This window comes from Lissotriton vulgaris, chromosome 11 (assembly GCF_964263255.1).
Source record: "Lissotriton vulgaris chromosome 11, aLisVul1.2, whole genome shotgun sequence".
Taxonomy (NCBI): domain Eukaryota; kingdom Metazoa; phylum Chordata; class Amphibia; order Caudata; family Salamandridae; genus Lissotriton; species Lissotriton vulgaris.
The window spans coordinates 908,582,008-908,607,038 of NC_141699.1; the positions used below are offsets into that span (position 1 = coordinate 908,582,008).

Consider the following 25,031-nt stretch of genomic DNA (forward strand, 5'->3'; position numbering starts at 1 on the left):
GAAGGTTGAATACAGTCTTGGCAGGCAGCAGGCTGAGCTAAGCGCTGTTAGCCGCACAGGGAGTAAGGCAGAGGTCACGGGTACAGAGGCAGCCCAGGCTGAGTGCGTTCAGAGTCAGAAGGCAGGAAAAAGGCTCGATGGCAGAATTCAGGGCCTACTTCGCCAGAGCTGAAAAACGTGTAAAGTACACCACAAAAAGACGTTGGCATGGCATACTTAGGAACGGAATATTCAACCCATTCAGGGTGGGTCTGAAAGAGGACATGTTAACGTTGGACGCAAATGTATTTGCGTCTTCATAGCTGGCACAGGAGGGAAGTTACATGCACTTTAAGCTCGTACATGGAGACGGTGGGGTACACGTTAGGGAACATTTCTTGACCATAAAATTTATATTTCCTCAAACACACTGTTTATGTATTCTTCACAGTTAGTCTCTTTACGTTGACATCTGATTTCCCTAAGCATGAATGATTAACCCTGCAGGTCTAAATCCATGGGCAGGGGAATTCTGACAGCTGACCTAAAAAATCCTCCTTCCTCACCAATGTTTTTACGGAAGGAACGACTGCAGCCCAAATCTCCAAGCTAGAAGAAGATAAATGAACATCTCTATGCTCTGCACGCTATGTCATGCGCGCGATGGTCCTCCCAAAAGATTGAGGAGACTGATGGGCAGAGATGTGACACCCCCCCGACCTTGAAGCTATGCCACTGGATATTTGTCCCTCAAGTCGCACACAAATTTGTATGATTAAAATTATAGCACATTCACCTTGAACTACAAAATATTATGCATCTTCATTACAGATGGGAAATGTCATGGTTTGGTGTTGGAGTAGGAATGTGATTCAGGGGAGAGAATAGTCATCAATGGCAACTGCTTTGAAAAGGTTACCAGATTATTCTTCATGGTACAATAAAACATTTTGTATGCTGTTAACATTATATTTTTCTCTCTCTCTCTCTCTATTTATATATATATATATATATATATTTTTTTTTGTTGTTGCAGGGGGGGTTGGCTGATTGCTTACTATATTTAGAATTTTTCAGTATAAATGCACAACGAAATGCATTGGCTATTGCTGCCAACTGCTGCCAGAGCATTACTACGGATGAGTTCAATTTTGTTGCAGATTCTCTACCATTGCTTACACAACGGCTAACTCATCAGGTAAGAATAACATCCCTCAAATGTTTGAATTAAGATGCTCATAAAAAAATTTAATGTTGCTAGCACCTTATTGCTGTTACGTACGTATTTGCTGCTAATATTGTAGGAGATGAGAAAGATTACTTTGAAAATTATGCCTAGTCTGTTTGCATTTGTGAGAGATTGGTCCAATTTTTTTTAAACAATTTTTATTGATATGAAAGCACAAAATACATCATTCCAGCAAGTGAATAGGTACCATTTGCAGTGGCATTCCTCAAGGCAATTAAAGTGACAAACATTACGGGCATCTTCAGAATAGTCCCTTTGCGACATACATTTTCCGGCAACATCTACAGAGGAAGCCAAGTGTGGAAACAGGATCAAGACCCCCATTCACACACCCCTACACCCCCCCAGCCACCTGTAACATACCCCAACTGTTCCTCCCTAACTCAACCTCCCCTACATCCCACCCCCCTCCCCTCCCGGGCGTGTCGTAGAGTGTCTTCATTGGAGTGTAAAGAAGCCTAAAGCTGCGGTCATATGCAGCAACTGGACCCAAAGCATATCACGTGGATTGGACGTCTCACTGTACAGGAAGTGGATAGCAGTTCAAACACTCAAGCAAAATTAGGTACCTACGATCACTGTGACATAATACAGTGGGTATGTTCCAGGGTAAACCAGGTAGAACGTACTTCAAATCAACAGGTTAGGACGTGTCTATGGGAAACCGACCCCATCTCCCCCCAAGACAACCCCTCTGGAAGGCCAAATGCTCGGCCAACCAGTAGGAACGGAGTTCGGGCACCTGTTGCATAGGTAATGTCGGTGTAATTGGGACGTGGATGTCGGGGCGGGCTTCCTCTCCCTCCGACAAAAAAAGACAAAAAAAAAACTTCCTCCGCTACCTTTTCACCTTAGTGTGGACTTACCCCAGGACCATCCTCAAGACCCACCCCCTGCTCATCCTCCGGGAGTGAGTTTTGTGACCAGTCGTTCTCATGCTCTCGCCCTCTCAACGCCTGTTCGGTACCCGTTCAGTGTGTAATTTGAAGCCGGATATCTCCCTCACACCCGGCCCATTTACTAAATTCAGCTTTCCATTGAGCAAATCTAGGGCCTTTATTCGCCTTCCATTGGGAGGTTATGGATCTTTTAGCTAGAAGGAACCCCAGGTCTATAAATTTACTAGTGATTTTATTCTTTGAGGTGCGAGGAAACCAATGGAGAATGCACTGTGCCATGGAGGGTTGTAGGTCTCTATCAGTGATTTCCCTCATCAAAGCCGTCACTCCCTGCGAAAAGGGCTCAAGCAGCGGGCAGTCCCATAGCATATGCTTAAAATCAGCCTCATCCATGGAACATCTAGGGCAGGATGCCAACTGGGTTGGGAAGTATTTATGAAGGCGGGCAGGTGTGAGGTAAGCCCTTTGCAGGATGTAAAAATGCACCAATTGAAACCGCGCATTGCGCGTACCTTTCCAAGCTCTCTCCACTATTCCACCCCATGCCGCATCTGGAATGTCACAACCTAAATCGGTTTCCCATTTTGTTTTTAAAGCAGTTAAGGGGACCAGAGCTTCTAGGGTCATACGCCTGTATAAACATGTTACTGCCTTAATTGGGCCCGCCGCAACTACAACATACTGGCACCCCATGGATGTAAGCGGCTCCGCCATCCCAGACTTTCAGTGTTTCCGCACTGCTGCCGTGAGTGCCGCATGTAACAAAATGTCACCCCCTGGTAACCCAAAGTGGTCCTGCAGGACATCAAGTGGCATGAGGGTGCCTTAATCATACAGGTCACCCATTGTCGACAAGCCCTGCTGCTCCCATACCTCTAGTCTCTGCCAAGTTCCTCCATGTGGCAGCGCCCTGCACATCTTCAATAGGATATGCGGCGCATAAGGGGTCGATATATATATTTCCCCGCTGCAGGTACCTGTTCCAGCACTTCCGGGCTGTGTCAAAATCCTGAGTAAGGTGCATATCCCCGATTGGAAGGCGCAGGACAATGCGGGACATACCAACAGTGGACCCGTTAGTTCTCCTGACTCTTCTTCCCGCCCGCCCCCCCTCCCCCCCCCTAGTAGCCCTTGCTACCCACTGCGTGAGCCACTGAAGTTGAGCTGCTAAGTAGTACATCTCATAATCTGGGACGCCAGCCCCCCTTCCGCCCGGGGCCTCATAAGTGTAGTGAGTACTACCCTACTCCTACCCGCGCCCCACAGGAACGTGGTAATCATCGACTTCAGTTTCCGAAAATAACCCGCCGGTATCCATATCTGGAGGGTCCTAAAAAAGTATAGTAGCCGCGGGAGGGTCACCATCTTAAGTAGAGCCACTCGCCCCGCAACTGACAAGGGTAGAGTGCTCCAGAACTCAAAGTTTGCTTTGGTTCCCCTGATCACCTTCCCCACGTTCCCTTCCAGAATGTCCGCCTGCTCATGGTAAATCACCGTGCCCAAATACGGAAGCCGCTGCTCTTCCAAGTTCACCCCGTCTACGGATCAAGGGAGAGTCCTACCCCCCCCCGCACCGTCAACAGACACGACTTTGCCCAGTTGACATTCAGCCCCGCCACCACACTAAGGGCTCGCAACAGTGACTTCGCACCTTCCAGATCCAGATCCAGATCCGTATCCGCCAGGAACATTAAGAGGTCATCAGCATAAAGGGCTATATGATGGACCTGTCCATATACGTCCAGTCCCCGATACGCCTGCACCAATCGAGCATGCGCCGCGAGGGGCTCTATTGCTAAGGCAAACAATAATGGGGAGAGAGGACAATCCTGACGCGTGCCACAACCCACCCTACAGGCTTCTGATATTACTCTCCCTCTCCTAACTCTGGCCGTAGATTCTGTGTACAGCAAAGCCGTCCAACTCACAAAGTCCGAACCTAGCCCCATCCGCCGCATTACATGAAACAAGTATTCCCATTCTAAACTCTTGAAAGCTTTTTTGATATATACGGCAAAGATCGCAGCAGTATCCGCCTCGTAGGAATCCGCCTCCAAAACATGCAGAAGCCGTTGTATATTAAGCGCTGTGTTGTGGGCAGGTATAAACCCAGACTGATCAGCGTGTATCAACTTGGTCAAATGGGGCAACAGCTGAGTCGCTAAGATTTTGCTCAGGATTTTATAATCTAGGTTGAGCATGGACAGCGGACGGTAAGCTGTCCTATCCCAGGGTTGTTTGCCTGGTTTCAATAAAGGAATAATGATCGCCTCTGGTGGACTCCGGTAACCTACCCAATTTCTTGGCTTCATTATATAATCCCGCAAAGCGATGGGCAAAGAAATCAATATAAGTAAGGTAGAATTCTACTGGGAAGCCATCGGAACCGGGCGGTTTATTACGGGCCGTATCTTTGATGGCTACCCTCACCTCCCGCACCTCAACGGTCCAACCCAGCAACTTCGCAGCCTCGTCCTCCAATTCTGGCAAGTTCAAACCCACCGTGAATTCCTGCAACTTTTTGGTAGATGGAAGCACACGGCTACTGTAGAACTCTGTGTAGTAGTCATAAAACATTTTGTTAATCCCTTGTTGGTCATATCGGGCCCTCCCCCCTTGGTCTCTCCGCTCCAGGATGACCGAGCTGGATTAGCCAGCCAGGCTTAGAGCGCCCCCGATTTATCTCTTCCTGAATGCGCCTGTGTGATATAATTTTTATAATCAAAGCAACGTAATCGTTCTACATTGGCTGCTACTGCCTCCTTTACCTCTAATAATTCAGCCTGCATATCTGGATGTTCAGGTCGCTCCCTCTCTAAAACCCTCAAATGTTCATCATCTCTTCATATGTCCTGCAGTAGAGCCTTCCGGGTTCCCGCCACTGCCGAAATACATCGGCCTGGCACAACCACTTTACAGGCATCCCATTCAACGGTCACAGAACCCACAGACCCCTCGTTGATTTGAAAATAATCCTCAATGACCGAGGCTATAGTAGAGCGGAATACTTGATCCTCGAGCGCCTCCGGGCGCAAACGCCATATAGGGATTTTGGCGTGCAGCCGCGACCATCCCAGCTGAACCGGCAATGGATTATGGTCTGAAATGGTTCGAGTGAGATACTCACTCCGAGAAATCTCTCCGTGTACATCCGGGGAATAGAGAAAAGCGTCAAGTCGGACATGTAATTCGTGGAGGCTAGAGAAAAAGGAGTAGTCTCAGACCAAGGGATGTTGAACCCTCCAGGTATCCAGTAGCCCGTAGGTCTGCCTCCAAGTAGATCTAGCCACTGCGAGCTTGCCGGTTGGTGCATTCGGAAGGGGGGGTGAGACCGATCGAGGTCAATGTCCGCTACACTATTAAAATCTCCTCCAAGTAGCAGTGGCCCTACCAGTACTGACGCCAGCTTGTGGGATAGAGAGAAAAAGGCAGGCTGTTCCACATTAGGTGCATAGACACATCCCAGCATTAAGTCTCTACCGTCTAATTTCCCCTGTTCCACCACATACCTGCCCTCAGGGTCTAACATCTGTGAGGTGCACTGGAAGGGAACCCCCGTCCTTACCCAGATTAAGACCCCCCTCGCATATGCAGAGAATGTAGTGTAAAAGACTTGACCTCTCCAACGGCGCTGAAGAGCTTTCCCTTCTTTTGTTATGAGGTGGGTTTCCTGAAGGAAGGCGATATGTATACCTCTAGGTATTAAAAAAGAGTGTATCTTGTGGCGCCTATTCATAATATGCATACCCCATACATTCCTTGTGAGACAAGTGTAACCTAATGCGGGTCCCATTGCTGTGTGTAATGCAGGCAAAGGTCCATTCCACTCCCCAACCCCTCCCCCCGACACACCCGGGTCCCCCCTCCGAATTCCCCCACATAACACAGCCCCAACTCCCCTTCCCCAGGACAGGCATCCAACACGGCATCCCCATCAAAACCTAAACTAAGAAAATCAATTCAGGTTAGGCTGCTTAGGACGTCAAATTCAATAACTCCAGATCTCCATTCACCTTTCTCCCCCCCCCCCCCCCCCCCCCCCCCCGCCGCCCCCCCTCCCAGGTTATCCACTCTCAGTTCAGGCCCCCTTCTAGGTGCCGATACCGCTCACAAACCACTCATCCCCCAAATCAAAGTAAGGCTCAAGACCTACTAGGCGGTAGAATTACCCCTGACAGTCAGGTACAGTGTCCACGTTGCTTCTTCAGCCAAACGCCCATCCGCCGTCTGCGGGGTTACGTCAGGCAGGTCAGCCACCAAAAGTCAGTGGGCGCTGTTAGAACCTGTTCCACTTTTCAAGCGCTCCAAGACGTTGCTGGCCGGACTAAGTTCTCCATGACTGATGGCCGCCACCGCCAATACCGCCTTGTCTCGTTCCTGACGCCAAGCCATGGGCAGCAGACACTCTGAGCCGGGACGGGAACAACATAGCCTAAGGAAGGTGTAGCTGTCGTAGTTTCCGCTTCACTGCTAAGAAAGAGGTTCGGTTGCGCTGGACTTCTCGAGTGTAATCCGGGAAGATCATGATTTTACTGTTGCCAATACGCAGGTTCTGTAGCTCCCTGGCAGATCGCAGGATATAGTCCCAGTCTCGATAATGCAGTAGACTCACCACTATCGGGCGCGGTGGGGCCCCGGGTCTCGACGGCAGCCGGCACCCTGTGGGCTCTCTCCAGCGCGTAAAATGGGGTGAGTCCCTCCGGCGCCACTTCAGTCTTGAGCCATGTCTCCATGAATTGTAGAGTATCGGGTCCCTCTTCCCCTTCCGGCTCCCTACACTTGTAGGTTATTGCGTCTGGAGTGCCCTTCACTGTCCTCTGCTCGGAGCTCTAGCACATGCACCCTCTGTACCACCTCCTTCAGAGTTTCTGCAGGGCGTCTACTGTGTCGGGGACGCTGGCCACCACTCGTTCTGAGTTTGTGATGATCATCCTTTAATAAGGAAAGGTCCGACCCAATAGAGTCAATTCTTTTCTCCAGAGCTTCACACGAGGCTATTATGGCCTGCAATAATGTCACCCAGTGAGGGGTCTCGTGGTTGCACAGGGACTCCACTCCCAGTCGCAGAGCTCCTTCTTCCATGGCATGCCCCGGGTCGTCAAGCCGGAGGACCTCAAACCCCCTCCTTTTAGTAGTCACTCTGCCCATCTTGAAAAGCGACAGCCTCTCGTCGCCACCTGTGCACACTGAGGACCACTCAAGATCTCTTCTCTCAACCCCAGCCAACTGCAGACCAGTCGCACTATCGGGCCCTGTCCGCCAGCGATGGGCCCAATCACCTCAGAAGACCTTCAGGGAAAAAACCAGGCCGTCGGTCCGCGGCTTTACGTGGCGAATGTGCCCCTGCAGGTCAGTGTCGCAGCCGGATCCTTAGGCTTGGACCCCACAAGGTGCCGGTAAGCGGTATTCCCCGTTCCACCGCTGCTTCAGACGCTCGAGGATGTTGCGAACCTCATCAGGCCAACACCTTCCTGCGGCTCAACTCCTCTTCGTCCCCTCACCTCGGCGCTGATCTAGTAGACCGCCACCAGATCCCAGGGTCCCAGTCTACCCTCTCGTCCGGTCAGTCCCTCAGGAGGTGCACGCAGTCGCCAGCTACTTCTCACACCCTCTTGAGTGCAGCATGGGCAGGAGCACCAGCGGTTTCTCATCTGGGCGTTCTCGCTGCAGGGGTCACTCTGCTTGCTCCTCAACACAGACGAGGTATATTCAAAACCCCCAGTGAGGCACCGCCATTTTGGAGTCTGGCACTGTGCTGCCAGGCTGCCCACGACTACCCCGGAGGGCACAGGAAGCCACACTCCACCTGTGGAAACCTGCGGGATCAGTCTGCCCCCACTTACATCGCTCTAGTCATCGGTAGCCGCTTCTCGCCACCAGCGCTCCGCCGCAGTCAGGCAAATCTTCCGGCGACGCCGGCCTCCATTTTGGAAGCTCAGGCCGCTGCCGCTCCGGGTGCAGGTGAAAAATATCCTCCGCTCGGTTTACGGGGCACTGCGGCTCTCTCCACGGCTGTCCCCAGGTACCCCAGCCCTTCCCATGCTCATTTCGGGGTTGGGGGCCTGAAATTAGTGCCAGGATAATTGCGGAAGAAGGGAGGCCGTGGAGGAGCTCCGGGATCCTCTGCCGCTCACATCGGCGCCCAAGCCACACCTGCCCAGAGATTGGTTCATCATGTGATATATATATATATTTTTAAATATTCTGTTATGATTGAGATGAATTTAATCACTAATGGTGAACTGCAGTTCAGTATATCATTACTGCCATGCAGTGGCCTAACATAGGTAAAATCCCCTGAATCAATTAACATTTTAGCTGGCTGGACAGCCATAAGCTCCTATATTTTTTTGATGTTGGGCATCTCATCCTCTCAATTTACACACCATCTTTTCAGCAGCAGCAAAGTAATCCATGTATCTCTACCAATCCTTGTGGGTGGCAGGCCAAAATCTTGTTTTGTTCCTCTTTGCTGCCAAGAATCCAGGGAAAATAAACGCCACCCATGCTAATGTTCTCTGCACCCTTGTGTTAACCCATCCTTCCACGATCCCCAGTATCGTCATCATGGGATAGGGACAGATAGAATTCCTATGATCTCCACTAATGAGATATGTATTCTATGTTAATATCTGGATGGGCGGCTGCTCGGGGGTCACATGATTAAAGGTGCCTCTTTATACCTGCATAGAGAAGAGGACTGTTTACTTGACCCATCTTCAAAATGCTTTCCGGGCTATAGTAGGCTCTGTAAAAGTAATTGAACTAGATCAATCTCAAATTGGAAGGGATTTAAGCACACTAGATGCCAATTCATTCTCTTGCCACTGCTTCCGTGCCCTGCTCCTAGGCAACGTGCATCCCTAAAAGTGTATCAGGAATGTTAACGATTAGGAAGCTATAGAGTCATGATATTTCCTTATGGCCCAAGGGTTCTGGTATTAGTTTGGCCTACATCAGATGAGTTGGAAACCCCCTTTAGTTCCTCCTTGTACTTGCGTAGTGCATTTGGATTTGGAGGTACCTGTAAAATTTTATGTTGGGCAGCTCATACTCTGCTGCTAGCTGCTCAAAAGAATTGATGTGAGCCCTTACTTGGAGATCCCCTAGGCATGATATTCCTAAGATTTCCGATGGCCAAAACTGTCACTTGCGGTAGTCTAGTGCCGGCCTATAATGGAGTGTGGCTAGTCAACTTATTCAACTACTTAATATACCTTAGGATGTCTCACCCACAAAGAATAGTGACTATAGTTATGTGTTGTTTAACAAGTGGGGGTGGAATGCTATATAGGAAGCGTTGAGTCCAAACCCTTTCTAGGATCTCTAGTTTCAGGCCATGGGACGAGTCCTGCTTGTCCCTGAAAATCCAGTCTCCTATCAGGACCATTTGGGCTACCCAATAGTAGAGCCTAAGTTCAGACCACCCTCATAAACTAATTGAAAGCACTTCATAACAAGAGCCTCTGAAACCTTCCTGTCTTTCCTGCTCACAAATTTAGTGACAGTTTTGTTGTCCCGCAAAAAATGTGTAAGAAAGACAAAAGGCTAGTTCCATAACGCATATTAAAAAAAGGGGACATGGGACCATTTTATACAGTGCCACCCATCCCATTCGAGAAATGTGCAACAAGGTCCAACCCTCCAGCTCCTCCCGGATACACATCAGCAATGGGCCATGTGCTTTACTGGAGGAAGTCTACCTTATAGCCTTTTGAGCCTCCTCAAGGAAAAGTAGTTGGCCCATCGTAATGTGTGTATTGTGTCCCTGATGACTGTGCCGCCACACATCACCTAATCCCCTGGAGTTCACAGATTTTATCCAGAGCAAGGGATCTATCAGCAACAGTGGGTCTATCTACGTCAATGACCTTATCTGAAAGAGACACGTTAGTGATAGATTCCTTACCTTAGAATATCCCCAAGCGTCAGACTGGATCCGGAAAATTTTGCGTAGTAATACCCCTGCGTGCCGGCAGGCGTCGTCCGCGGCTCTGCGTCCATTGTCGGCGTCGTTCGCGCCGGAATGACGTCGTCGGAGTACATAGACGCCGCCCATGCGCGCTGACGTCAGTTCTTCTTTTTTCCGCGCCAACTAGCGCAGATCCGGAGAAGCTCTACCCCTTAGTCTTTTTTTGACTAAACTTTTTGATCTTTTTGACAATTTCTCTAATAGTCTTCGACTCCTACGGTGCAGGTAGGGATGCCCGGGTTTAAACCCTGTTCCAGGTGCGACCGACTGATGTCGGTTACCGACCCCCATCGCCGGTGCCTCAAGTGTTTAAGCCTCGACCACGACGACCGCACCTGCTCAGACTGCTGGGCCTCGACGTCTAAAGCTAGGCGGGAGCGGTCCCGCAAGCGAAGGGAACTCCGGCAGTCGGCCCCGCGCCGCTCCAGGTCGCGGTCCCACAGGAGGTCGAGGGACGGGTCGCGGGGTCGGAGCCCTCGCAGCTCCGGGAGTGGACATGGGTCGTCAGGATCCAAGTCCTCAGGTAAGAGGCATGAGAGGTCGGAGAGACGTCATCGTTCCTCTGACCCACCCCGACGCTCGTGCGATGCGGCCGGGGGTTCGGGTGACACCACCCACGTGGCTCCGACGCAGTCGCGGTAGTTGCCGCCTGCCCCACACCTTCGGGTCCCTGGGCATGGCGCGACGCCTGAGGAGGTCGAGCGGTACCTCAAGGCCATGAAGTCCCTCCCTCCTCAGCCGGGTTCCGTGGCGCCTCCGGGCCCAACGGCCCCGGCTGGAGGGCCTAGCGGGTCGGGTGCTTCGGCTCAGACGTCGTCGGTGACTTCGGTCCCGGCGCCGCAGGCCCTCTCTGGATCCGCTTCCGGGTCGTCGCCGGTCGACCTCACGACCGCGCCAGCCCAGCGGGTGTCTCCCCCGGCGCCTGCTACGGGCGCCGTCCCCGATCCTATACTCGGTCCGGTTCCAGCGCCGGAGCGGCGCCGCTACCGACGTCCTTTGGGGATTTTTATTTCCATGAACTGGCCCCATCTGCTGACCCTGAACTACAGGAGATGGGTGACGAGGGTGATTGGGAGTGTCAACAGGACTGGACATATGAGCTTGGGGTGGCCAGTGGAATTGACACTTCACCAGACACTGGATTTGTCTCCCCTCCAACCGTGGCTACGGAGGAGGGGGCTGCTTATAGTGTAGTGTTAACGAGGGCAGCCAAGGCCCTAAACCTTGAGCTCCCGGTCGCGGCCGTGAGGACTAACATCCTCACAGAGGTCCTTAAACCGCAGGCAAGCTTCAGTGAACCTCTACTGCCGTTTAATGAGGCCTTGTGTGACGTTCTTGTGGGCACTTGGTCCAACCCCGCCACAGGTCCGCCTGTGGATAGGAACGTGGCCAGACGCTACCGCCCGGCCCCGGGCGACCCATGCTTTTTGTCCACCCATCCCACCCCTGAGAGCTTGGTCATCCAGGCCCCCACACCTCCCAGACTGCATTCCCGACGGTCCCGCCTGATCAGGAATCCAAGAGGTACGAACAGTTCGGGAAGAAAGTGTTCTTGTCCCTGAGTCTGGGACGGCCGCCTGCCTCTTGGGCCGCTACACCCACACCTTGTGGGACACGGTCGCGGAAGTGCTGCCACAATGTCCGGAGGAGGCCCAGGCAAAACTCGCCCAAGACCTTGCGGAGGGTCGAGAATCGGCACAGTATTCCATCCGGTGTGGGCTGGATACAACGAACTCACTAGGCAGGGCGATGGCAACAACTGAGGTCCGCCAACTTTTCGGCCGATGTCCAGACTACCCTTCTGGATATGCCGTTCGATTGCTGTCGCCTCTTTGGCGACAAGGCAGACCATGCGCTTAAGCGTTTTGAGGACTCCAGGGCTACGGCCAAGTCCTTGGGCCTCTCGGCCCCACGCAAGCAAATTGGTGCCTTTCGCTCCTTTTGTGGCCAAGGAAGGGGCGCCCCCACACGTGCCGCCAGCCAAGCGAGGCAGGATGTTCAACAGTGCGGTGGTGGCCGTTGAAACCGCCGTAGCGGCGGTCGGGGACCACTGCGAGGCCAGTCCACACCTTCCCCCGCGCACCTGCCTCAAAACCCTTCTAGTCCGAGCTTTCAGGCCCATGTGACGCCAGTGGGGGGCAGAGTTTGCCATCACCTCTTCCACTGGCGCACTGTCACATCGGAAAGGTGGGTGCTGCAAATCGTCTGAAGGGGCTACTTCCTCCCCATCGAGGCGACCCCTCCAGCCATGCCATCGCAATTCCACCGCGTGTCGGGCGATCACTTGCAACTTCTGCAAGAGGAAGTCACTGCCCTCTTGGCCAAGGGGGCCATCGAGTTCGTTCCTGGGCCGGAAGTAGGGTGTGGTTGTTACTCCCACTACTTTCTGGTACCCAAGAAGGGCAAAGGGGGCCTACGCCCTATCTTGGACCTACCGAATGTCAACGGCTTCCTCCGACAGGAGAAGTTCAAGATGCTGACTCTGGCTCAGGTCTTAGCTGCATTGGTGGAATCCACAAAACCTTTGCAAGGGACGACCGTTCCAAGAGCCTGTGCCACAGATCATCCTGACGACGGACTCATCTCTCCAGGGATGGGGAGCTCATGTACTCCATTACACTGTGCAGGGACTATGGACACCACAGCAAAGGAAGATGCACATCAATGTTCTGGAACTGATGGCGATCTTCATGGCACTAAAAGCCTTCGAAGTACATCTGTGCAGCAACGACGAGTTAGTGAACTCCAGGCACTAACTATCCAAGAGCCATTTATTCAAATTCATTCTAACAGGGTGGTGCTTCGCACTAACCCTAAATTCCTTCCTAAGGTAGTGTCTCAGTTCCATATCAACCAGACTATAGAACTACCTGTGTTCTTCCAAAATCCACAGTCACTGGCGGAGAGAATGCTCTACACACTTGACGTCAAAAGGGCCCTAATGTATTACATTGATAGGACCAAGGATTTTAGGAAGACTAAACAACTCTTTGTTGCCTTTGCGCCACAATACAAAGGTAACCCCATTTCCAAGGCTGGTATAGCCAGGTGGATCGTTAAATGTATTCAGATCTGCTATCAGAAAGCCAAGCGCACTCTCACCATTCCACCACGGGCCCACTCCACCCGAAAGTTGGGGGCCTCCATGGCTTTCCTTGGAAATATTCCTTTGGAAGACATATGTAGAGCAGCCACATGGTCTACCACACACACATTTACAAAACATTACTGTGTTGATGTGCACTCCAAACAGCATGGCAGCTGTAGGGCAGGCTGTTCTAAAAACACTTTTCCAAACTGCTGCAGCTGGCATGGGCGGCCGCCGTTAATGGAGGGACTGCTATGTATTCTATGCACAGATATGAATTCAGCAGCCCACATGCCTCGAACCGAATATGCTGCTTACCAGTATGCATCTGTTCTTGGCATGTAGGGCTGCTGACACAGATACTGACATGAATGTCAGCAGCCCTACATGCCAAGAACAGATGCATACTGGTAAGTAGCATATTCAACACCACTAAATTGAGTATTTAGGGGAGCTCCTGGCACCATAAGAGCAGATCCTGATGACCTGAAGAAAGAAGATGAAAGAAGAGTTGCACAGAAGACCCAGTAGCTGATGTGGTGCCAACCCTGCTGGCCTGCCTGCTGACTTCGCCTGTTACACCAAAGGTCAACTTGTCCAGCTGCTGCTGAGTTCCCGAAACCCAGAAGAGCTGCCAGCCTTCACTCACAAACCAAGACCTCCTGAGGGACAGCGAAACTCTTACCTGCATCCAGCAGACGGTAACCAAAGGACCAAGAGAACTCCAGACTGCCAAAACACAATGCCACCAGGCACCACTGCACCGAGCCCCCAGCCCATGTCGAAGTGGCCAACGGTGCCAGCCTGGTCCCGAAGCCCTCACGGTACTGAGTCCACTGTGGCGTGGCTCCTCGTGAATTTCCTGACTTAGCCTGCAGTCTCTGTTGGCAGGCGCCCCCTCAACTGCAAGTGTTGCCGGACAGTGAAACCGTACACCTCAAGTCACTGACAACCTAGTAAACCGCGTATGATTTTCCTCCCATAAGTTGACATTGCAGAACTCAGAAATTGACTTTTTGAACTGACGAGGGCTTACTGATTTTTCCTCCTTCCTTGCTGCCAAAGGTAGGGTTTGGTCGGGGGGGGGGGGGGGGTAGGGGTGGGGGGGGGGGGGGGTAGGGGTGGGGGGGGGGGGGGGGCGTTGCGCGCATCTCCACTAGCTGGAGAGGCCCTGCCTAGCGTAACGAAAGGAAGAAGGCTTTGAGGCTCACCGCCTTTCATGCTTTTTCTGCTTGGGAATAGGTGTGAAGCACCTCCACGCAGTGCATGCATTGTTTCTGAATCACAAGAGCACAAAGCTCCCCCTCAGGGGGTCAGAAACATGTCTGGAAGTGGCAGGCTGGTGTATATCAGTCAGCAACACACTAGTGGTTGGGTTGGTTTTCGGGGGGCACCTCTGAGGTGCCCTCCGAGTGCATTTATTAATAAATCCAACACTGGTATCCGTGTGGGCTTCTTAATCTGAGATGTATGGTGAAGCCATCATGGAGCTGTGGAACTCATATTGACAAGCTCCCAGCCCATATATTCGATATGGCTTCAACATGCACTTATGCTTTTCAATCAATTTAGACACTATAGGGGCATATCTGCTCATGCAGTTATGCCCTCACCAGAGGTGTAGTGCACCCTGCCTTAGGGCTGTGAAGCCTGATTTAGGGGTGTCTTACCTATGCCCAGACAGTGCTGGCACACAAGGACATGTGCCAGGTCGACTCTTCACTTTGTTGCACGCAGATCACAGGCTGCAGTGGCAGTGTGCATGTGTTTCATGAGGGGTCTCTTAGGCTGGCACAACACCTGCTGCAGCCCTTAGAAGACCCTCTCTGGGCACAATGCTCTTGGTACCACTGGTACCTTTTACAATGGGCTTATATGTCGGCCAGAGATGTGCCAATTGTGAAAACAATGGTACCGTTTTGGGAAAGAACACAGGCACTGGGAACCTGATTAGCAGGTCCAGTCAAAGTTGCATTTATAGGCAAAGTTGCATTTATAGGCAAAAGGTGGTGGGTAACCATACCAAAAGGAGCACTTTGCTACACATATGCAGTATGTAGTCTCATAGTAACATAGTCTTGTTCAGTCTCCATCTCCTGAGACCACCACTCAACATCTCTCCACACTGGGTGGAAAGACTCTCCAAAAAGCCTGTACAGTAGAGCTCGGATTCTGAATATCCAGACATACTCCCTGCCTGGGGCTACCCCGAGATTGCCAAAGCCATCCGCGCCTCCTGCGTTCTTTCTGGCTACTCCTCCTCCGGGGCGAGGTGTCCCTGCTCCTAAATCCCCAAGACTATCCTGGACACCTCTAAGAAATAGATCAAGGTCCAGGACAACAAGAACTAGATCCACCTCAACATCCCAGAGGTCTCACCGATCCCAGCATCCTAGACGTGGGTCTCCTACCTTGTCTACCACCTCTAGGTTTTCATTGGGGGGGCTACTCGCTCACTCATAACAGACACTCCACCAGCAAGAGAATCCCCAATAGATGACATAACCACATTCAACGACGTGTTGGTTAGAGGGAAGCTAAGCTTAGCATTGACGTCCCAGCAACAACATCTTCATCAATTATCTTTGTGACTTTGCATCATAGGGTAGCATCAAGATCACTGCTCCCTCTGGTCTTAGGCCTTCTCAAACTGGCATTGGAACTTTTCCTTACGCCGGGCTCCCTGGGAGTGGTTCCATCACGGATCCTTAAAGTATAAGCCCCAGTCCAAGAACCATTATTCCTGATGACTGACCTACCACTAGACTCCATTATAGCAGCGGTAAGAAAACCCGAATCTGTTGCTGCCACGTTATGTGTGCCCCAGATAAGGGCAGCAAGGAGATGAACACTTTGGGGAAAAAGATGTGACATGTCTGCTTCTTTTGTGAAGGTGGGCTAGCTCATCTGCCTTACTAGTGAGATATGACGGGTCTCTTTGGGACTTTTCTTTCCCGGTTCACAGAAAGATTACCAAAGGAAGATAGAAAGGACTCCCAAGAGATCCTGAATGAGCAGGGCCAGATCTGCAACCAGGTTATTAGTGCTTCATAGGATGCATCAGACCTTGCTGCACATACGTATTCCCACAGAATATGTGCGAAGATCCTCCAGGCTTTGCCTAACCGGCCTTTCATCAGAGGCACAGCAGTGAATTTTCAACCTTCCATTTACTCACTCATTCTTTGGCGCACACTTAAATGACGAAATGGCCCAAATTTGGAAACTTCTGTGGGTCTCATCAAGCACCTGGACAAGTGACTCCTCCCTGTCTCACACGGAAAGACATTACCAGATAGGCATCAAGAACTTGCAAATGTGGGTCTCCAGATCAGGTGGCGTCTCTTCTGAGATGGAAGTCTCTTGTGTTTTCATCAATTTCCTCCCCCTCCCCCATGCCAGGCTGCATGTGAGTTGTGATTGGCACTCAACCTTGTGGTTTCTTTTTAGTTTTTTGTCGTTGCTAGTAGTAGTATAATTAATCAGTATGTAGTATTACCACATTTTTTCCCCACATCCGCAATCTCTAGTGGAAAAACATTGCGCATTACACACATTATATTTCTGATGGGTCATAAAGTGCTACTAAGTGTCCTCTTTCCATGAGGAATACACAGCATCTCCGCAGCCATAACTTACAATCTCTACATTGAAAGCATGTCTAACAAGTTGGATTACCAGACATATTCAGTTCTGTTTGCCAACGCCAACAGAGCACTGCATAATGCATGTCCCATTCCTCTCTTTTTAAAGATGCCACACTAAAAATTCGTAAGGCTGCTACCCAACCTCAATCCAAACTTTTGCTTCACACTATTTTGCAGCCATTCATATTGGACGAGAAGATTACTTTTACAACTTGTGATTAAACCCTTGTTCCACATGTCGTCCACCTCTGCTCTTAAGCCACTGCATTAGTTGTCTGGGTACAGCTATTCAGTCTGAGAGCCCATGTGAGCTACTCTTACACAAGCATATAACGTTGGCTATTCACATCAGTTTGCAGCTTGTAGTGTTGTAGATTCACTTGCCCTATCCACCTTCCTGGTGGTGAGCACAAGGTAATACATGTAAACAGGGCATCTGAAAGAGACACGTTAGTGATAGATTCCTTACCTTAGAATATCCCCATATATAATAAGAAACGACAAGATGCCAATGCTGATGTACAACTCGCTCTTCTTTGTATCCAGGAGCATTGACTGAAACTATGTCACCACATACCTCTTTTTCCGTATTTTATCAAAATGTATTCATTTCTTCAACCACCTCCTTACGTTCCACCTGTTCAGCATATGGAGGACGGGGTGGACTAGGAGGGGTCTGAGGACCCTCTCACAGCACAATGCAAGTTAGACCAGGACTGGGATGAGAATCTGGGGGATGCAGGTGACCAGGATTATATTCCGGAACCTGGCTCACTGTATCCTTCTACCGTAGCTACAGAGGAGGGTGGCTCCTATTCTATGGAGTGACATTGGGCAGTTGAGGCTCTCCACCTCGAGCTTCCTATCGTGGCTGTCAGGACTAACCTCCTGACAGAGGTGCTTCGGTCGGCGTCGTCTTCTACAGAGCCGCTGCTGCCCTTTAATGATGCACTCTCGGACGTTCTTTTGGGAACCTGGTCCATCCCCAACACAGGAGCTCCTGTGGGTAAGAACGTGGCCTGACTCGATCGCCCGGCCCCGGGCGACCCTATTTTCCTCCCCCAAAACCCTACCCGTGAGAGCTTGGTTGTCCAAAGCCTCTGCGTCCCCCAGCGCATTCCCTTCCGCAACACCGGACAGGGAATACAAGAAACTGGAGCAGTTTCGGAAGAGGATTTTTTCTTCCGCCAGTTCAGGACTGTGGTCTGTGAACACCGCATGTCTCTTAGGCCGTTATTCCCTTTCTGTGTGGGATACGGTCGCGCAAGGTTTTGCTCAGTGTCCAGTGGAACAAAAGGGGGTGGTGATGGACGGAGCATCTGAACCAATCAAACACTCACACCCAGTCAACAGATCTGGGTTTAATCCATCACCGTTCTTAAGCCCACTCTGCCACCCCAGTTCAGACATGGCCATATGCAAATCAGTCTGACCCTGTGCCTCATGGGAACAGTCAAGCCCGAACTGCCAAGCCATGCCTTCCCTGGACCGGATTCAAGCTTCCTAGGACCGGGTTCTGGCATTACAGCCGTCTTCAGCCAGTGGCAGAGTGAGCAAGGGACTCACGTCTGAGCATACCCTGCCAACTTATGGCTAACAAAGCGGTACAAAAGGGGGTGGTGATGGACGGAGCACCTGAACCAATCAAACACTCACACCCAGTCAACAGATCTGGGTTTAATCCATCACCGTTCTTAAGCCCACTCTGCCACCCCAGTTCAGACATGGCCATATGCAAATCAGTCTGACCCTGTGCCTCATGGGAACAGTCCAGCCCGAACTGCCAAGCCATGCCTTCCCCGGACCGGATTCATGCTTCCTAGGACCGGTTTCTGGCATTACAGCCGTCTTCAGCCAGGCTTGCTTGAAACCAGTGGCAAAGTGAGCAAGGGACTCGCATCTGAGCATACCCTGCCAACTTATGGCGAACAAAGCGGTACAAAAGGGGAGTTAAGATGCTCCGTCCAGTGGAGGCATGGACCGTATTCTCCCAGGCTATTTCTGAGGGGAGAGTTTCAGCCAAGTTCATGATCCGTTGTGGTCTTGACATTGCTGACTCACTGGGCAGGGCAATTTCCACAACAGTGGTGCTATACCTCCACGCCTGGCTGAGAACTGGCTTTTCTGGGGATGTCCAGAACACATTGATGGAAATGCCCTTTGATGGAACTCGCCTTTTTGGAGATAAGTCGGATTGCACGTTGGAGCGCTTTAGGGCTCCCGGGCTACAGCCAAGTTATGTTATTATGAGCTTGTAGAGCGCTGTATCACCCAGGGTTATCTAAGCGCTATCAGCGGACACACAACATCAGTAGGCACAGAATGCAAAATCAAGAGGCCCCCATGCCTCCCCAAAAAGCACAGTCTTCAGCTTCTTCCTAAACAACAGGTTAGTTTCCTTCCTGAGTTCTACGGGCAGGTGATTCCATGCCAAGGGGACGGTGCTAGAGAAAGCTCTGCCACCCTTGGATGTAAGATTATACCGAGGGCCTAACAGGTTACATGCCTCAGCAGACCGGAGGGTCCTACTTGGCATGTACCTGAAGAGCCGATCCTTGATGTATTTGGGGGCTGAGCCGTAGATTGCCTTGTGCGCAATGCAGAGGCTTTTACCTTTTATTCTTTGAGCAATTGGCAGCCAATGTAGGCTGCAAAGTAGAGGCGTAGCTCGGGTGTGCCTGGGTTTGTTAAAAATAAGCCTAGCCCCATCGTTCATTACAAGCTGAAGTCGGGCCAGAAGGTTGTTTAGTAGCCCATGATATAAGGAGTTACCATAGTCCAGCCGTGCCAGAATCAAGGCGGAGACCGCCAGCCTCATCGTGGAAAAGGACAGCAGTGCGGAGAGTTTCCGCAAATGGCGTATCAAGCCCACACAAATGCCCACCACAGATGATACCTGCTGTGTCATAGATAGTAGGGCATCAATTTTGATGCCGAGGCTTTTTACTGCTGGAGCTGGTTCTGGAAGTGGCCCTAATTCAGCCGGCCAAAACTGATCACTCCATGGATTAGCAGCTGTTGTAATTGCCAGGACTTCAGTTTTGTCTGGGTTTATTTTTAAAGAGTTATCCGACATCCAGCTGATTGTAAATTTGAGTATGTTTTGCATTCTCAAGTGAGCCTGAACTGTGTCGTCAATCTGAATCAGGATCTGTGTGTCGTCAGCATAGTTATAGACTCTACAGTCCATCCTGTTCAGTGCTGCGATCAGAGGCTGAAGATGTATATTAAAAAGCAGGGGTGACAGGGCCGAGCCTTGGGGCACACTGCAAGTCAACTTCGCTGGTTTAGACACAAGGTCTGTAAGTTGAACTCGCTGCGACTGATCTTCAAGGAAGGATGTCAACCGGGCTAGGACTGTGCCCTGAATCCCTAGGTCCTTTATCCGCGATAGAAGTTGGCAATGATTAACGGTATCAAATGCCGCGGATAAGTCCAAGATGATCAGGGCACAGGGTTTTTTTTTATCAGCCTTGAGTCTCAGGTCATCCATCACGGACAGCATTACCAATCCGTGCTGTGGTGAGCTCTGAAACCCTCCTGATTGGGCTCAAGAAGGTGATTACTTTCCAAGAAATGGGTGAGAGATTGCAACACATGCTGCTCTAGAATTTTTGCGAGAAAGGGAAGCTGGGAAATTGGCCTAAAATTATTTAGGTTTTTGGGGTTGGCACCGGGTTTCTTAAGTAACGGAACCACCCTTGCCTCTTTAAAGTTGGAGGGCACATGACTCGTCTCCAAGGAGTGATTCAGCAGCGTGAGGGCTTTATCCTCCAATCCGAGCCATCCCAACTTGAAAATCTGTGGTGGGCAGGGGTCTGCTGGGGAGCCAGATTTCACCCGGTTCAGTATGGTCGCTAAACACTCCTTGGTCAGGCCTAATAAAACCGATAGGTTTTGCAAGGTTGGTCTGACGGGGATTGGGAGGGGTTCAATAAAACATGGAAGGTTTGGGGTCTGACTGATTTCTGTTACCAATTTCTTAATTTTATTCATAAAGAAGTCTTGAAAGTCTTGGCAGTCTTTTGAATTAAAGGAGGGCTTTGGCTCTTTGACTGTGCGTAGATCATTTAGGACCTTAAAAACTTCTTCCTGGGGGTTGGCTGCCATTTGGATGGCAGTTTCGTAGAATTCGGCCTTCCTCACACGAATAGCTTTTTTATAAGATGCAAGCTGCAGAGTGTAAGCCTCACGTGCAATGGGCAAACGGGACTTCCGCCAAGCTCTTTCGCGTTGGCGAATAACTTGCTTTAGTTCCCTAAGATCTTTTTTAAACCATCCTGCAGCTTTGCCCTTGTCTCTCATTCTAATTTTGTGGACAGGGGCAACAACCTCAATAGCTTCCTTGAGTAAAGACTGCAAGGCGGCGCTTTCAGTATCCACATAGTCTTCGGTGACGGGGGGGTATGAGGTTTGTGATAAAGCGGTTATTAAGTAGTCGGCTTTAACCTGCTTCCAACTGCGCAGTAGTTTCCACTGTGACTTAACTTCCCGCTGTCTCAACAGGAGTGGAAAATGGCCTTCAATCAGATAATAATCAGACCAGGGACATGGGGAAATCACTGGGGGTGCTAAAAGTGGGCAAGAGTACCAGATCAGATCCAAGGTATGGCCCTTCTGGTGGGTTGGCTCCTCTACCACCTGTGTAAGTCCAGGGAGCGTTAAAACTTCAATAAGTTGTTTTACCTGGCTGTCCTTCGGGGTAATTTCCCAGTGGAAGGTAAAGTCGCCTAACACCACCAGCCCTTCATAAGGAGTACGGAGGTCCTGGACCATCTTCAGGAACGGTTTCATGAACAACTGTCTTGCTTGGTGGGCGGTAGACTAAAAGAAAAGCCACACAATCCGTAGTGGAGCAGAATTTCACACCCAAGACGTCTACACCTTCAATACACTCTGAACACAGTGTTTCTGTCTTCAGAGTGTTTTTAAAGAGGAATGTGACCATCCCCCCACCCCAAACCCACCCCTCTCATTATCTGGTCGGTTGGCATGGATAGCGGAAAAATTAGGCGGTAAGGCTGCCACTAAATCTGGAGTTGAGGACTCATTAAGCCAGGATTCAGTAACGCAGAGGATATCTACAGTATCCTCCTGCAGGAGGAAGAAAACCTCAAGACAGTGCTTCTGCAAGGATCGGGTGTTAAGCAGTGAAAACTTACACCCCTGCCTACTCGTCTGTTTCGGTGAAGTGCCCTGTAAGGAGGCTCTGATTGCTAACTTGGAGCTATCATTAGGTCTCAGGAGTCCTTCCCGCTTGAGTTTCAGTATTACCCTATCTGGTAATGTGTAGGCAAGTGAATCACAACATAACAGCGACTGTCTGGAATATTCCAGGGGGGAGCCAGGGGTCCTGGCCCTTGGGCCCGGACGGGCGCAGACGGGCTCGCCTTTGGCGCCCCCGCTGCGCCTCGGTGCCGCCATTCCCTTCAAGTAGGAGTCACCAGGGAAGGCCCGCCTGCAACCCGTCCCCGGAAGTGCGTCACCAGGGGTGAGCCCAACTAGCCCAACTATAGGTCACTGAGCCCTCCACTCAAGCGGCACCAGCCGTGGTGGAACGGGGGTGTTGACCAGCGCTTAACAGTGAGTACAGCAATACACAGTAAAAGTCGCAATCACTTTAAAACTGCATATCACTCACATAAAAAAATAAAAGATGCGACAGTATACAACAAATGTCAGCAACAAAGTAAACTGTAGGATTTGTGCAAAATGAGCAAAGCAGAGCGCTCGGTAGTTTAGCCACTAGCGCCTCACCAAGGAAGCGCGTCCGCTGCGCGACTGTGCGCCATTCCCTTCAAGTAGGAGTCACCAGGGAAGGCCCGCCTGCAACCCGTCCCCGGAAGTGCGGCACCAGGGGGTGCCCAACTATAGGTCACTGAGCCCTCCACTCAAGCGGCACCTTGGGTCTTTCGGCCACACATACTCCTGCTTTTTGCTCCTTTCGTTGTCAAAGAAGGGGCACCTGCGCAACAACAGTCTCAGCGCATCCTCGGAGGTCAGAACCGCAGAGGCGGGTCACGGGCCAGCATGCGGGTCAGTCCACCCACCCCCGCTTCCACGGACTCCAAACCTTCCTAGTCTGGTGTTTCAGGCCCACCAGATGCCAGTGGGTGGCAGGATTCGCCATCACCTCAGCCACTGGCCCACCATCACATCGGACAGGTGGGTTCTGTAAATTGTCCAAAGGGGTTACTCCCTCCCTTTCGAGACAACCCCCCCAGCCATGCCACAACAGTATTACCACATGTCTGGGGATCACTTTGCACTTCTCCAGCAGGAAGTTACGGCACTCTTGGCCAAGGGCGGCATCAAGCGCATTCCGACGCCAGAAGTAGGTCATGGTTGTTACTCCCACTGCTTCATGGTGTCAAAGGACAATGGTCTGCGTCCAATCTTAGACCGTCGGAATGTCAATCGCTTCCTACGGAATGAGACGTTCAAGATGCTCATACTTGCTCAAGTCTCGTCTGCCCTATACCCACAAGACTAGATGGTAGCGTTGGACCTGCAGGACGTGTAATTTTTCATATCCCCGTCCTGGTGGCCCACCGGCGTTACCTGCGAATCACAGTAAGGCAGGAGCATTTTTAGTTCAATGTGCCCCCTGAGGCCTTACCAGCGCACCTTGGGTGCTCACCAAAGTGATGGCGGTGGATGCAGCTCATCTGCGCCTATCGGGGGTTTCTTTCCCTGTCCCGAGGACTGGTTGTTGAAGGCGGACTCGCCCCAAACAGTCATCTTCCACCTCCAGATTTGGCCGCATACCTGCATTTGCTGGGGTTCTCCAACGTGCCGAAGTCGCACCTGATCTCCTCTTAGAACCTACTCTTCCATCGGAGCGGTTTTGGACAAGATGCAGTTTCGGGTTTATCCTCCCAAACAGCGAGTTCGGGACATTTGGGCTATGATTCCGATCTTTCAGCCCTTGTCCTGGGTTTTGGTCGGGGCGACCTTGAGGCTGCTGGACCTGATGGTCTCCTGCATCTTGCTAACCAACCATGCCAGATGGCATATGCGGGCTCTGCAGTGGGACCTGAAGTACCCGTGGGCGCAGCATCAGGGGAACCTGTCTGACTGCGTCCGTATCTCGGAGGTCACTGCACAACAATTGCATTAGTGGCTCACGAATCAGCATTAGTTCAGCGGCAGATCCCTCTTCCTTCCCTAGCCGGAGCACACAGTTGTAACTGATGCGTCCCTTCTGGGATGGGCTGGCCACATGGGAGAGGCGGAGATCGGAGGTCTTTAATCTCTGGCGGAGTCCCGGCTCAATATCAGCCTTCTGTAGCTTCGGGCGATCCTTCTTGCACTGAAAGCATTCTTTCCCTCAATCAAGGGGAGGGTGGTGCAGGTGTTCGTAAGCAACACCACCGCCATGTGTTATTGCAACAAACAAGGCGGTGGGGTCATGGACCCTATGTCAGGAGGCGCAGCGCCTCTGGACATCTGGAACGTCAAGGCATTTCCTTGACGGTTCAACACCTGGCAGGTTCTTTGAATGCCAGGGCAGGCGAACCAGTGCCTGATGGATCAAGAATGGCCTCTTTACTCTAAGGTGGCGCAAGGCCTCTTTCAACAGTGGTGAGAACCTTGTTTGATCTATTCGCCACCGAAGAGAACGTGCAATGTCATCACTTCTGCGCGTTGAAATTTCCAAGGCGGCACTCGCTCAGCTACGCTTTTCGTCACAAGTGGAGCTGCGGTCTATTGAACGCCCTTCCGCCTATACCACTTCTATCCAGAGTGCTAAAGAAGATCAGGCGTGGCCGGGCCCAAGTCATTCTTGTGACCCCGGACTGGGCTCGAAGAGTTTGGTATCCTGAGCTACTCAGTATGAGCATGGATCATCCGATCCAACTGCCTCTTCGGGATGATCGATGGTCCACCCGAACCTGTCCAGCCTCCACCTACATGCATGGAGATTGAGCAGCGACAGTTGATTCCTTTTGACTTTCCTCCTGAAGTATGTGATATCATTCTGGCAGCCAGGCATCCTTCCACTAAATTGGTAAACGCCTGCAGGTGGAACAAATGTGTGGCATGGTGCACAGCAATGGCCATGCATCCACATTCTTCCCCTCTTCCAAGAGTCCTTTTGTTCCTGCTTTCTCTGGCCCAGCAGGGCTCTGCTCTGGGCACTATTAAGGGCTACCTTTCTGCGATTTCGGCCTTTCTCAGGCTCCCTGATCAGCCC

At 51.2% G+C, this 25,031-nt stretch overlaps 1 protein-coding gene across 15 annotated transcripts in view; it reads left to right on the plus strand.

Annotated features, from left to right (window-relative positions):
• TRIP12 (thyroid hormone receptor interactor 12) overlaps window positions 1-25,031 on the plus strand; it is a 1,206,981-nt gene that overhangs the window by 348,603 nt on the left and 833,347 nt on the right. For all 15 annotated transcript variants that reach the window (XM_086944059.1, XM_086944047.1, XM_086944048.1 and 12 more), the window contains one exon: window positions 1,016-1,177. In XM_086944059.1, the coding sequence (XP_086800185.1) occupies window positions 1,016-1,177 (162 nt within the window). The remainder of the gene's footprint in view (window positions 1-1,015; window positions 1,178-25,031) is intronic.